This window comes from Brachionichthys hirsutus, chromosome 2 (genome assembly GCF_040956055.1).
Source record: "Brachionichthys hirsutus isolate HB-005 chromosome 2, CSIRO-AGI_Bhir_v1, whole genome shotgun sequence".
NCBI lineage: Eukaryota > Metazoa > Chordata > Actinopteri > Lophiiformes > Brachionichthyidae > Brachionichthys > Brachionichthys hirsutus.
Genome location: NC_090898.1, coordinates 8,783,513 through 8,797,421, shown reverse-complemented (window position 1 = coordinate 8,797,421; position 13,909 = coordinate 8,783,513). Strand labels below are relative to the sequence as shown.

General features: G+C 41.6%; 2 protein-coding genes across 2 annotated transcripts; one reads left to right on the top strand and one right to left on the bottom strand.

Annotated features, from left to right (window-relative positions):
• Window positions 1-225: 225 nt before the first annotated feature.
• ribc1 (RIB43A domain with coiled-coils 1) lies at window positions 226-3,117 on the bottom strand. The gene is made up of 7 exons (XM_068753837.1): window positions 2,919-3,117; window positions 2,537-2,751; window positions 2,329-2,443; window positions 1,948-2,066; window positions 1,190-1,417; window positions 439-605; window positions 226-307 (listed from the first exon to the last, which is right to left on the bottom strand). The coding sequence occupies exons 1-7, from the start codon at window positions 3,115-3,117 to the stop codon at window positions 226-228; spliced, it is 1,125 nt and encodes a 374-aa protein (XP_068609938.1).
• Window positions 3,118-4,034: 917 nt separating this feature from the next.
• Window positions 4,035-13,740, top strand: smc1a (structural maintenance of chromosomes 1A). Its single transcript, XM_068744117.1, has 26 exons — window positions 4,035-4,143; window positions 4,662-4,850; window positions 5,346-5,458; window positions 5,776-5,979; window positions 6,477-6,715; window positions 6,800-7,058; window positions 7,638-7,778; window positions 7,874-7,956; window positions 8,177-8,276; window positions 8,608-8,715; window positions 8,879-9,064; window positions 9,390-9,569; window positions 9,696-9,842; window positions 10,064-10,201; window positions 10,294-10,410; window positions 10,491-10,597; window positions 10,684-10,825; window positions 10,912-11,057; window positions 11,149-11,302; window positions 11,381-11,488; window positions 11,601-11,757; window positions 11,884-12,038; window positions 12,112-12,263; window positions 12,348-12,417; window positions 12,529-12,639; window positions 12,953-13,740. Exons 1-26 carry the CDS (start codon window positions 4,035-4,037, stop codon window positions 13,031-13,033), a joined length of 3,696 nt encoding a protein of 1,231 aa, XP_068600218.1. The 3' UTR covers window positions 13,034-13,740.
• The last annotated feature ends 169 nt before the right edge of the window (window positions 13,741-13,909 follow it).

Sequence of the window (13,909 nt, the reverse complement as noted above, 5' to 3'; positions counted from 1 at the left end):
ACTGGATATATGAGTGAAAAATAAAGTATGTGCAACAATCTGTATCATAAAAGGGTCCCTTTTATCCTCAATATCTGACAATAAAATTAACACGCAGGGTTCACTGTATGTCAGCAAGCATTGATTGCCTGGGATTGAAGCCACATTGATTTAGGGTAAAACCCATCAATAGATTTTATTAACACTATTTCCCAAGAGGACAAGGCTGTGGAAGGCGTGGGGTTGTCAGCGGTAGCTGCTGTTAAACTGAGAAAAGAACTCCTCGGTGGGTTTGTTGGTGTACAGCTTCTTGTTCAGGAACTCCTGACTGGGGCAAACAGAGACAGACATAAAAATCCTTATTTTAAATGCATATTATATCACAAAGGACATTGTCTCCTGCAACCAGAATGCATCTACAGTAGCTTTATATGTAGGTGCGGTATGTGTGATGCTCACCTTGCGTGTTGCTCTGTGGCCAGCAGCTTGTTGTAATGATCCATCTGGATCCTTTTCTCTCTCCTCAGCTCTTCTGCTCTTCTGTCCTCCTCCTCTGCTCCTCTCCACAGCTTCAGGAGCTGGAGTTCCCGAGCGGCATTCTGAACCTTCTCTGCCTGACGTTGTCTCTAAGGATTGCAAGAAATACATGGAACTGTAAATGGGATACAAGGTTTAAAGATTCTTTGTAGGTGATCTTGTATGTGGCTGCCAACATAAATTATACCAACATGAATAATAATAAGAGATTGTTAATATTTCTGCGACAAAATATGAAGATTTCTTTAATTTGGTTAAAAGGTGTCTGGTAGGGCATTATTTCCACTTGATCACAACCTTGAGATAAATGCAGAAGACTGGTTTACAAATAAGCAGAGAACTGGATGCCAAATTAAAGGGCAAGCTAAATAAATATGCCAAAGGAGGAACATAATAAATTCAGACCTGTGCTGACCACAGAAGGTCACCAAGCTTATTTGGTTTTCATCATTTTACACAAGGATGCTTTACAAAGTGTTCATCTCTCTGGGAGAGTTTTTTTTGTGTGTGTTATTTCATGCCTTTATATTGCAACATTACAACTCTTCTGAGAGTATGTTAGTCGTCTTCCTTTCACATGTGGATGGCAATTTAAAAGTCATGATGCAAATGGAATTTTGGGAAGGGATTTTGTGGGACATCAAGGTAAAGACCAGAGAAATATTTGACTTACCTGTCTCTCAATACGCTGTTCTCCTCTCTTCCTATGGATGGCGCTAAGCTGCTCGGGGCTCATCCCCTTCCACCTGTCGCTCAGAAGACGAGGCGGCCTCCCTCCTCCCACTTCTTTCTCTGCTGCATCTGTCATCATGTCGGATGTCAGAGTGTGAAACATCTCTGCAAGATTTTCCATCTCCTCCCTCCTTTGCTGCTCCTTCATTTTCTCTGCCTGTGCTGCAGCCTGTAGGTGAATGAGACGATGTTACTGAGCCAACGATCGATTATCCTCTGCGATGATTAGCATATGAGGTGAGGCTCAGCTGGGTGGGGAACATCCCCTGGGAGATGCAGTCAGTCATTTGCATTTGTTTGTGCACTTTGCATGTGAGTAGTTATTGGAGAAACCACAAAAATAACTTGAAATATACCGTGACCTGGAGGATTTAGGGGGAAGACTCCCAGCGGACGATTCCGTCGAGTGCATTCAGAGCAGCCAAATGATGGGACGGTTAAATCGGGGCTTTTATGAACAGACAATGCCCACGCATACATCAAAGCAGTTTCACCTTCCGTGTTGCTCGGTAGCAGCTAATATGATGGCACCTTCCTGCATCTTGACTGTGTGTATGCATCACTTAACATTTTTCAATGAGCTATTTCAGGTTTATAAGCCCTCATGAGGATGCCATGTCAGAGCTCAAAGCCCTGTGGGTTTCCACCTCAGAGAATGATTTCTCTGTCCATACGTGTTTGAGCATGCATCCACTGTACCAGAGCTTGATTGTCGTTGTCAAGAGTGATCCGGGCAGCTTTCTTACACTCCTCCTCGAGTCCATGCAGCTGAACCCCCCCGAAGTCCTGACGCACCATCTCTTTGCTTATGAGCGTCTCTGTAACACACGCACATGCTTGTTGGAAATCACCAGAAGCCTGGTTTTCCACACATGCATTAGCCATTAATCGTCGCACAAAGCTCTCCAGCGACACAGTCACACATGCGGAACGGATGGATGTCTGGGATGAGCATCCATCAATGCCACCTGGCAGTAAGGCCTGCGTGAAGGAGTGTGATGGTGCAGGATGGCATGAAGCATGCGTGTGAGTTACAGATGCTATGGTGAACAGTGTCTTCTTGTGTTTGTCTCTTTTCACCTCTGTGCTTGTCTCTCAGGAGTTGTCTTTCATTGTCTTGCATCTGTTCTAGCAGATCTCTTTGTGTTTTCTTCATTCGTTCGCTCTTCTTTTGCTCCTCTCCGATTCCTTCTCCCTGTACATTAAAGAAGAATGAATGCGGCGCTCAGGAGGTAGTGTGTCTGGTCTCTGATGCATATTAAGCATCCGCCTGTTACGCTGAGCCTACCTGAAAGATTTGCATACTTGCGGGCCCCAGCTCAGACTCTGGAATGGAGATCCTGAATGCCCCCTTCAGGTCACACTTAATATCAGCATCTTGTGAGTCATCATGCTCCTGAGTGGCCCAATACTGAGTCAGGTCAGTGAGTAAAGCTGCCCTTTTCTCACTTTCATCAGCATCCTGCTGCAGGAGCATGTCATCGTGGTACTTTCTCAACTTATCTGCAATGTAATAAAATAAATGGTCATTCAAGATGAAAGGTGATTTCATACATTGAAATTGAATTCTTATAGGGGATTGTGTTCCCTGTTATGTCCCTGGGTTAAAAGTTTTTATTGTTATTCAACTTATTTAATTGTCTACTTCCTGGCTCTCGCCCAGTGTTTACCAAAAGCTTTGTCCTGTTGCATCTCCGTGTCTTGCCGGTGCTTTTTCTCCTGGACCTGTTTATTCAGAGCATCAAGGTCGAGGCCCATCACACGGAGACGAGTGTTGAGGATCCGGGACTTGCGTGCGGTGTCTGCAGACCTTCGCTTGTCCACAGCCCTTTCTCTGGACTGGTCGAGAGGCAAATCCAATTTGTACATTTTCCAATGTACAAAGTTTATAATGAGCCTGATGGCAAGAGGTGCATTACAATGTTTGAAACATTCGAGCTGGAAATACATTTTTCCATTATTATTATTATTTATTCATTCATTCATTCATCTTCCGAATGAATGAATTATCGCAAATGCTGCACACATTCATTAATTTTAAACCAGATTTCATTCATTTTAAACACTTCCAACCAAAGTCTGAAGAGATCTCACTGACACTGACTGTCGTTAATATCACTTCTCAGTATTTTGGTTAAGATCAAATGTCAATTTTTATTTTTATTTAAAATCAGTTTACGAATCTAACGCACTTACCTTTAATGTTAGATGCGTTCCAGTTCGTTTTGACTTACGACCGCTTTTGCGTCTCTGTTATCGAGCGCAAAGTTATGTTTTGAGTTCCTTGGCAACCATGGCTACAACAATTTACGGCTTCACGGTTTATGCCTAATTAAACATAAATAATCTTTGGTACGCTTATACAAAAACAAATACTTATTGAAATGGAAAAGGAATGCAGGACTGTAATGTTAGAATGAGTATTTGATTACTGTATTTGGAACGAGGGTAGGGCTGCGTCTACGTAGTCTCGCGATAATCTGCGGGTTTAGCGTCTCGCGCGCTCGAAGGTGTTCTTGTTGCATTGTAAAATGGCGCATTGTTGTCACAAGTACATCGCGTCTATCTGGTCTGGATTATGATTGTGTTTCTGTTGTTGCACTGATTATGCATTTCATAATGTAGCGGTGCATGTTCCGGTAATAGATTGCACGTTCATTGATCGCACGTAGCCTGCGCCGTAAAAATAGCTCATACAAACTGGTTTATAGCGTTAGCGAGCTAACATCGGGCTTGCTAGCTAGTATTCAGGGCATTTTTCAGAAACAGTGGGACATACGACAGAAATGGGGTACTTAAAGCTGATAGAAATCGAAAACTTCAAGTCGTATAAAGGACGACAAATCATTGGACCTTTTCACAAGTTCACTGCAATTATCGGACCAAATGGATCGGGTATGTTTTGATTGCAAATATCCGCTTGTCTCATGCTAATTGAAGACTTGCTAGTTTTTGCTAAACGTAAACATAGCGCATAACATGTCCAACTGGCTTTAGATAAAATAACTCATGCATAGTTGTTACGTTAGCTTTGTATCTGTTTTGCTGAAGGTTTGACCACTGCACGAAGTCTGTTATGATTCGTGACAGAACCTGTTCGTTGCATATAAGCGTACGTGTAATTATATCTGTATTAGTTTTATCACCCATGTTTACTAACACGGGCTATTATCAAACGTGGCATTAGAACACAGTTTAGTTACTAGCTACTGTATAAAAGTTACTATATTTAAGCAGCACCTCTTTGACTAAAATTAAAAACGAACTTAACTAGAAGAATTTTGCTCATTAAGAATGTCATGGACAGAAACTTTGAATGCATAGAGTGCTGAATAAAACGTCGATTTATTTTTGTCAATTATTTCTATTAGATGTGTTATGTCACTAAAAAACATGTAATGCCTTTCTTGCAGGAAAATCCAACCTTATGGATGCCATCAGCTTTGTGTTGGCAGAGAGGACCAGTAACCTGCGAGTGAAGACTCTGAAGGATCTAATTCATGGAGCGCCCGTAGGGAAACCAGCTGCCAACAGAGCCTTTGTCAGTATGGTGTACCAGGAGGACAATGGAGAGGAACGATCATTCACTCGGGCCATCATTGGTATGAACTGCCCTCAACAGACATGTTGGAATGTACGAGTCAGATATGCCATTCATGAATGTCTTTGTGGAATGACAAACATTCATAATAAATAAATTTGATAGAAGTAAAATGGTTGTTTCAGTGCCACATATTTAGCATTTTTAGTATATTTAGCATTTTTAGTAACTCATAAAATCTGTTTGGTCCTCTTACATGCATTACAACATTATGCTACACTGAACCCACATTTACTATAAATCCACCCAAATAAAGTTGAGACCTGAATCAGACCCTAATTATTTGTCACAATTGTATCAAAAACTCAAAAGGCAGACAATTATATTCTGCAAGTATGTGTTTATTATAAGATAATTGTCTTTCTGTGGACAAATTGAATAAATAAATTGAATAAGTACATTTCATGGTGCATGCTTTTTGTATGTGATTTCGAAGCCAGTGGTTCTGAGGTTTTGTCTCCTATTAATATTCGTATTGTTGCGGTATGTGCATTAGGGTCATCTTCTGAGTACCGCATCAACAGCAAGGTGGTGGGCTTGCCTGAGTACAGCGAAGAGCTTGAAAAGCTTGGAATTCTGATCAAGGCTAGGAACTTCCTAGTCTTCCAGGTGAGACTAACTTTCTATGAACATGTTCTAAGAGCAGTCTTTACTGGCGGTTGTGCTCTATAGTGATCTCTGTACTCTAATGAAGTGTTGCACTTGATGATTTGAAGCTAATTAACAGTTGCTCAAATGTAATACATTTTTAATACAAAAAACAACTCATTGATAATGAGTAGTCCTGTCAAATACTGATTGAAGCGGACAAGTTCCAAGACCCAAAATGTTAGAATTATGGTGTAATTAAATGAACATTTGGTAACATAATGTTTTCAGGGGAAATGATGAAACCCAGTTTTATTCCTTGCCCATTTCTCCACCAGGGTGCTGTGGAGTCCATAGCCATGAAAAACCCGAAGGAGCGAACGGCTCTGTTTGAAGAAATCTCGCGCTCTGGAGAGCTGGCCCAGGAGTATGAACGCAGGAAGAAAGAGATGGTGAAAGCTGAGGAGGACACACAATTCAACTACCATCGCAAGAAAAACATTGCTGCTGAGCGCAAAGAAGCCAAGCAAGAGAAAGAGGAGGTATGAATTTTGCGTTCTATACGACTAGAAGACGAGTGAGTTATGGCATCAAAACATTTACATTTGAAAACACTCGTACCTTTCACATGGAAATAACAACGCATTCCCTTTTTTTGTAAATATTTGTTTGGATGCGTTTGTTGATGCAAGCTTCAGATTTTTTGTCAGTTTTTAAAAAATTTGCTGCCAGTATTTTTTAATGTAAAATTATCAGGAGTTTCTGGTGAATTGACTAAAGCTGTATACGAGGCATTACTAGGTATGGATGTGTGTGTTAGAGTTGAGTCTGAGGAGCAAACCTCAGGTCCAGCGGGTTGATGGTTCTTGTTGATACGCAGATTTGTTAATCAAACACGATATATAAAAGAAAGTAATAACAGTTTTATTTTTCAACGGGACTTTTTTCATTACCAATTCAACTACACAGAATAGAATTACTCAGGTTAAAATAAGAGTGTTCCTGATCAGATAATGGACATGCATTCTTATTCTGCCAGGCTGAGCGGTACCAGCGTCTGAAAGATGAAGTTGCCAGGGCTAGTGTTCAGTTGCAGCTCTTCAAGTTGTACCACAATGAGACTGAGATTGAGAAACTGAACAAAGAGCTGGGCCAGCGGAACAAGGAGATCGATAAGGACCGCAAAAAAATGGACCATGTTGAGGAGGAGCTGAAAGACAAGAAGAAGGAGCTGGGTAGGCTAATGAGGGAGCAGCAGACAATTGAGAAGGAAATTAAGTAAGTGACATCTGCATGATCTTGCTGTATGAATAATGTTCTTTAGAGCTTGGAGCTTCATTAATCTCTCGATTCTTCCCACAGAGAAAAAGACTCTGAGTTGAACCAAAAAAGGCCGCAGTACATCAAGGCCAAAGAAAACACCTCACACAAAATCAAGAAGCTTGAGGCAGCACGCAAGTCACTGCAAAATGCCCAGAAGATGTACAAGAAACGCAAGGCAGACATGGATGAGCTGGATAAAGAAATGAAAGCGGTAGAATTGACCAAGCAAGAGTTTGAAGAGCGCATGGAGGAAGAGGCCCAGAGTCAGGGCCAGGATCTGACACTGGAGGAAAATCAGGTCTGATGTTATAACTCTGAACATGTTCAAGGGCCCTTCAAACAGTTGCCTGTTCGTTAAACTGCACTGATTGTTGTGCAACTGTCAGACTAACTAAATAACATTCCAGAGAAGCCTATGTGTTTTCCATAGACAGCCATCCCATCTCCATGCCTGTTTACCAGTACGTCTATGGCGTATTTTGTGCGATTTTCAAATTTAAATACGACATGAAATAAATGAAAGACATAATATGTGCATTGCGTTTCCCAAATTACGTTTTTTTTACCCCAGATTTTTTTTTCACATGGCTGCGTGCCGATTTTCTGTCATACCAAACCGCAATGTCGGATTATTCCAAACAGCCATAATCGACAACCAAACAAGAAAAGAACAAAAAACACTTATTATTTAAAATTTAAACCTTACCTCATCATGAAGTAATTTTTAAACATGTTCCAATATGTTTTTCTTAATTTATTCCTTCACTGGGAAGTGGCAGTAATATGGAATACGCTTTTCTATCTCAAAATATATTAATAGCCAAAATAATCCGGTTTACCTTGAGTAGGGGTAAATATCTGCATCTTCTGTCTCCAGGTCAAGCAGTACCATCGTCTCAAAGAGGAGGCCAGTAAACGTGCTGCTACGCTGGCACAGGAGCTGGAGAAGTTCAACCGGGACCAGAAGGCCGACCAGGATCGCCTTGACTTGGAAGAGAGGAAGAAAGTAGAGACAGAGGTTAATAAGACGATCATCGCCACGTTTCTCAGAACAACATATATAGATTTGAACTATTTTGAATCAGCACATCAACATATTTTTTTTTCCTACAGGCCAAGATCAAACAGAAGATTCGTGAAATTGAGGAAAATCAGAAGCGTATTGAGAAATTAGAGGACTACATTTCCACCAGCAAGTATGCTGTTCTCATCCCCCTCCCCCCCCTTGACTCAACATGACAGCACATAGTCTATCCACAGTTTCCTCATATCAACCCACAACAAAGTTTTTCCAGTACTGGGGCTGTCTGTGTTCTTTGGATCAAGTTTTTAGTTTGCATCACTTGGAGTGAGCTATGAAACAGGTTCTTGATTTCTATTCTAAACTTCCTTACTTGTGTTCCGTCGTCCCCTCAGGCAGTCACTGGATGAGCAGAAGCGCATGGAGGAGGAGTTGACTGAAGAAGTGGAGATGGCTAAGAGAAGAATTGATGAGATCAACACAGAGCTCAACCAGGTGCTTGGTGCTCACAAAGAAAAGCAAATGATCTGGTGTCTGCTTTGCTGATGTGTTTTTATGTAGTGTTTGTAGCGAACCAGGTCTTTGTCAGTGAGGGACAGAAATCTAAAAGAGAAGCATTCTCACTCCAGACAATGTCACTTATTGATGTAGCGCATTCCCAATAATCAAAATGATGGTGGGACATTAATCCAAAACTAGTTGGCAAGAATGCACAATAAATGGGGTTTGCACTCCACTCCAGCTGTTACTGCTGCCAGCTAGACTTGTGTGTGTGTGTGAGAAATGTTCTGTAACCAATCCCATCATCATTGTCTTTTTACTGTAGGTAATGGAGCAGCTGGGAGACGCCAGAATTGACAGGCAGGAAAACAGCCGGCAGCAGCGTAAGGCTGAAATCATGGAGAGCATCAAAAGACTCTACCCCGGCTCTGTGGTAAGGGAACAAAATAGCTGTGGGTGCAATATGGTCTGGTTTTTAATCATCTTGCAAAGGAATACTTTGAAAGTATTTGGTAAATGTTAATTATAATAAGTATTTTTTATTTTTTTAAATCCTAATGAAATAAACTTCTTGTGCTGCTCTTTTTGTTTTCCAGTATGGTCGTCTCATTGACCTGTGTCAGCCCACTCAGAAAAAGTATCAGATTGCTGTGACCAAAGTTTTGGGCAAGAACATGGATGCCATCATCGTTGACTCGGAGAAGACTGGCCGGGACTGTATTCAGTACATCAAAGAGCAGCGAGGAGAGCCTGAGACGTTCCTGCCTCTTGACTACCTAGAGGTGAATACTGGACAGTACAGATAATATTCACTTTCACTATAGCTAATAATATACTGGTACACAACTTTTAAACAAACTTCCATAGAATTTTCTTTCTTTTTTTTTTTAACCATGGAAGAAACGCCCTCAAGATTTAGTTTAGCATCTTCTCTCGGTTTGACTCCACTGATGAATGTTTGCAAAATTTGTTCACTTCAGAGATACAAATTGAAATACTATAAATTCAAGTGTACAATTTTAGAAGTTTTGACAAACAGCGATATTTTATGCCTGAAAATGACAAACAAGAAAACCTAAAGGATTTTGTTTGTTTTTTAAATCAAAGGTGAAACCAACGGATGAGAAACTTCGAGAGCTGCGCGGAGCCAAACTGGTGATCGATGTGATTCGCTACGAGCCTCCACACATCAAGAAGGCTCTCCAGTACGCATGTGGGAATGCCTTGGTCTGCGAAAATGTGGAGGATGCGCGAAGGATCGCTTTTGGGGGCCCATACAGACACAAGGTACATGACGTCACTAGGTTTTACGTATATTGGAATTATTTCCATGCCATAGCCTTTGCAGTGTTGTGTATTTTTTTTTTAAATGCCGCTCTTCTTGTGCCTAACATCTTCTCTTTCTGTGTCCAGACTGTAGCCCTGGATGGTACTCTGTTCCAGAAGTCTGGAGTCATCTCTGGAGGAGCCAGCGACCTGAAGGCTAAAGCCAGACGCTGGGATGAAAAGGCAGTCGACAAACTCAAGGAGAAGAAAGAAAAACTCACAGATGAGCTTAAAGTACATATACTTGCTAAGATCACCGTCTGATGCTTATCAGGAAATGTTGGAAAGATTTCTATGAAATATGACATGCTGATTATGTTTTTTAGGATGCTGTTTGAATCCTGAGGAATTTTGATCTATCATTGCTTCGGTTTAATATATCGGCACTTGATCTAAACTAAAATCCATTCCTACTTAATGTGTGTGTGTGTGTTTTTTTTTTTTTTATTATAAAGGAGCAAATGAAGGCCAAGAGGAAGGAGGCGGAGCTGCGTCAGGTGCAGTCTCAGGCTCACGGTCTGCAGATGCGTCTGAAATATTCCCAGAGTGATCTGGAACAGACAAAAACTCGCCACCTCTCCCTCAACATGCAGGTGCAGCTTAGAGCTCAGTCCTTTTCTCTCTGCTGTTTGTTGCAGCTGCAAACTGTTCATTAAAAAAACCACATTTTACTTGCTTCATGCAGGAAAAGTCAAAGCTAGAGAGTGAGTTGGCCAACTTTGGCCCTCGCATCAACGACATCAAGAGGATCATCCAGTCCCGTGAGAAGGAGATCACAGACTTGCGAGACCGCATGAACCTGGTGAGATAAAAAGGAGTGATCGTTTGCTAGCCCATTGGTAAATATGTGGCCTTGTAATAATCAGTGGAGTCTTCATCCAGGTGGAGGATGAGGTGTTTGTTGAATTCTGCAAGGAGATTGGAGTCAGGAACATCAGAGAGTTTGAAGAGGAGAAGGTGAAGAGACAAAATGAGATTGCAAAGAAGCGGTGAGTTCTACAATAAGTAATCTAAGTTGACTTGCCACAGGTTTCCTTTGGTCTAACAGGTTATGCATCATTATTTTTTGCTTCAGTCTTGAGTTTGAGACACAGAAAACCCGCCTGGGTATCCAAGTAGACTACGAAAAAAATCAGTTGAAGGAGGACCAGGAAAAAGTCATGATGTGGGAACAGACTGTCAAGAAAGATGAGGCTGAAATAGAACGACTTAAAAAGGTGAAAACAAAGCGAAGGATGAAATCTCAACGGGACAGTTTCCTGCTGCTTGACATGGAACTAAATCCCTGTAATTGTTTCTGTAGGAAGAGCACAGGCACATGAAAATAATAGACGAGACAATGGCCCAGCTGCAGGATCTGAAGAACCAGCACCTTACCAAGAAGTCCGAAGTCAATGATAAGAACCACGAGATGGAGGAAATCCGCAAGAAACTGGGTGGTGCTAACAAGTCAGTGACTGTAAACACACGTGTAAAAGTAACTTCCTGCTTCGTGAAAATGCAGGATTTGTGGACTAAGCCTCGTTTCCATGCCCTCCAGAGAGTTGACTCAGCTCCAGAAAGAGGTCACTGCCATCGAGACCAAACTGGAGCAGAAACGCAGCGACCGTCACAACTTGTTACAAGCCTGCAAGATGCAGGATATCAGGTTGCCGCTTCGCTCTGGAACAATGGATGACATCAGCCAAGGAGAGGTAAACACAAGCACCATATTGCTGTCTCTAGCCTGTAGACACACAAGATGTCATCTTTAATTTTCTTTGTATTTCAAGGGGAGTTCGCAGAACGATGATTCCAGCAGCCAGAGAACATCCAGCACCGTTCTTGCTAAAGAGGCTCTCATAGAAATAGACTACAACAACCTGTCTGAAGACTTCAAGGTAGTTGATCCACTTCATGTGCAGAGAGATGAAAGAACAAGGGGGAGAAAAGCCATTCGCAGCAAAGATATGATGTCTATAAAAAAAGTCTCTTCATCCTGACTTCCTACAGGATACACTGTCAGAGGAAGAGATCAAGGCAGAGACAAACACGCTGCAGCAGCGACTGAACGAGCAGCAGAGTATCCTACAGAGGATCAGTGCTCCCAACATGAAGGCCATGGAGAAGCTGGAGAGTGTCAGGGACAAGTTCCAGGAGACCAGTGACGGTAAGATGGCAGAACAACAGTAAGGGCAGGTATTACATGAGAAGAAACAAAAGTGATGCAGGCTTATGGTACCTCTAGACTTTTCTCTTTGTGCGATCCACGATTATGTTTCATTTGCTCCCGCAGAGTTCGAAGCTGCTCGAAAGAGAGCCAAGAAAGCCAAGCAGGCCTTTGAGCAGATCAAGAAGGAAAGGTTTGATCGATTCCATACCTGCTTTGAATCGGTGGCCACCAACATTGATGAGATATACAAGGCCCTCTCACGCAACAGCAGTGCCCAGGTAACAATAGTGTCTCGATATCTCATTACAAACTCCGTGCAGTCAGTTAAAGGAGTGTGTCCCTGTCCTGTAGGCTTTCCTGGGTCCAGAAAACCCAGAGGAACCATATCTGGATGGGATCAACTATAACTGCGTGGCTCCAGGGAAGCGGTTCAGACCCATGGACAACTTGTCTGGAGGAGAGAAGACTGTTGCTGCCTTGGCTTTGCTGTTTGCTATTCACAGGTATAAAGTATATATATATATATATAAAAAGAAAAATGATTGCCCCATTTGAATCTTTTTAACATCATTTGTTTTCATTTTTAGCTACAAACCAGCTCCATTCTTTGTCCTGGATGAGATTGATGCCGCTCTGGACAACACCAACATTGGCAAGGTCTGTCCAACCATGACATAGTTTTGCTTTTCTTTTTTTAATCCGTATTATTAATATTATCCATCACATTGAAGACAAACTGCAGCTCATAATTTCTCTTGAATCCTCAAGGTGGCCAATTACATCAAAGACCAGTCGGTGCAGAACTTCCAGGCCATCGTTATCTCCCTGAAGGAAGAATTCTACACCAAGGCCGACTCGCTTATCGGTGTCTATCCAGAGGTATGGCTCTCAATATTGTGTCTCTACAATACAATGCAAAGTATTTCTGGATATCGTAGTTTATCTACAGGCCTCCAAAAGTCAGAATTAGATTCTGTCTTGAAGATTGCATTTTACATTGTATCTATTGTGATTTTATTGAACTGAGTTGTATGCTAGTTGCCATACAGATGAAACACTCTCTGGCCACAGAGATGAACAGAAGTGTGCCGGTGTGAAACTATAATGTAGAATTTGTAGCACCTGCCGTACGAGAAGTATCTTGACATAGACATTACATACGTATGATCTGGTGTTCCTTTTCCATTCACAGCAAGGAGACTGTGTCATCAGTAAAGTGCTCACGTTTGACCTCTCCCAGTATCCTGATGCCAACCCGAATCCAAATGAATAGGATGAGCACTCCTGGCCAGGCTTTTTTTTTTTTTTTGCGAGTCGGAGGTTCTTCTGTTCTCTGGGTTGTTAGCCTAATCTGTAGTCAAACATCGTGTATCATGTAGGTTCCATGTAATGCTTTGTTTATTTTTTTGATATGTTAGAGTAGAGGATTCCTGTTTTGTTCCCCCCCCCCCCCCCATTTGTAGTTGGTTGTTCTTCACAAAGACAACCGGATCTGTGTACATTTATGTAAGTCTGTCAGAATCCATGTACATTTCTATTCGTCAGCCCTGTGTCACACACGAGTGATTATTATTATCAATTAAATGCATTTTAAGCAAGTGAAACTGAGTGGAAATCTAAACTTTTTAATAAACTGTAGGGTTTATCAATGACAAAAATTGCTGAATTTGCCTGAAACTATTTGTTCTTAGAGCTTTTATACTGTTATACCCCCCCCCCCCCCCAATGATGTGTTTTATAGTCCCTGCCTGTCTTCTGTTGTGTGCGCAAAAAAATGTTTGCATTTCAAACATCTTATTCAGCTAAGCATAAGCAGGAGACTTGTTACAGGATGCTGGGTACATTCCCTTGTGTGGTCGCTATTCTAAACCCTTAGTTACCAGCTACTGCCTGCGGGTTAATTAAACCTTTCATCATGAAATGAATGATCTGACCTGTGTCTGACTCAAGTTGTTTTATCGTTTGCTTTGCTTCAATAAATGAATCTGAATTATTTAAGGTTCCTTGTACTATTTTAGCTGGGTATAATGATAATCTTCTGATTTTGTACTTTGTACATCAATTTTCGTTCACTTTATTCCCTATATTTGAATCCACCATGCAGAAAGGTGCTCATTGGTTTCCATTCCATACGGGGGATTCTTAGCTA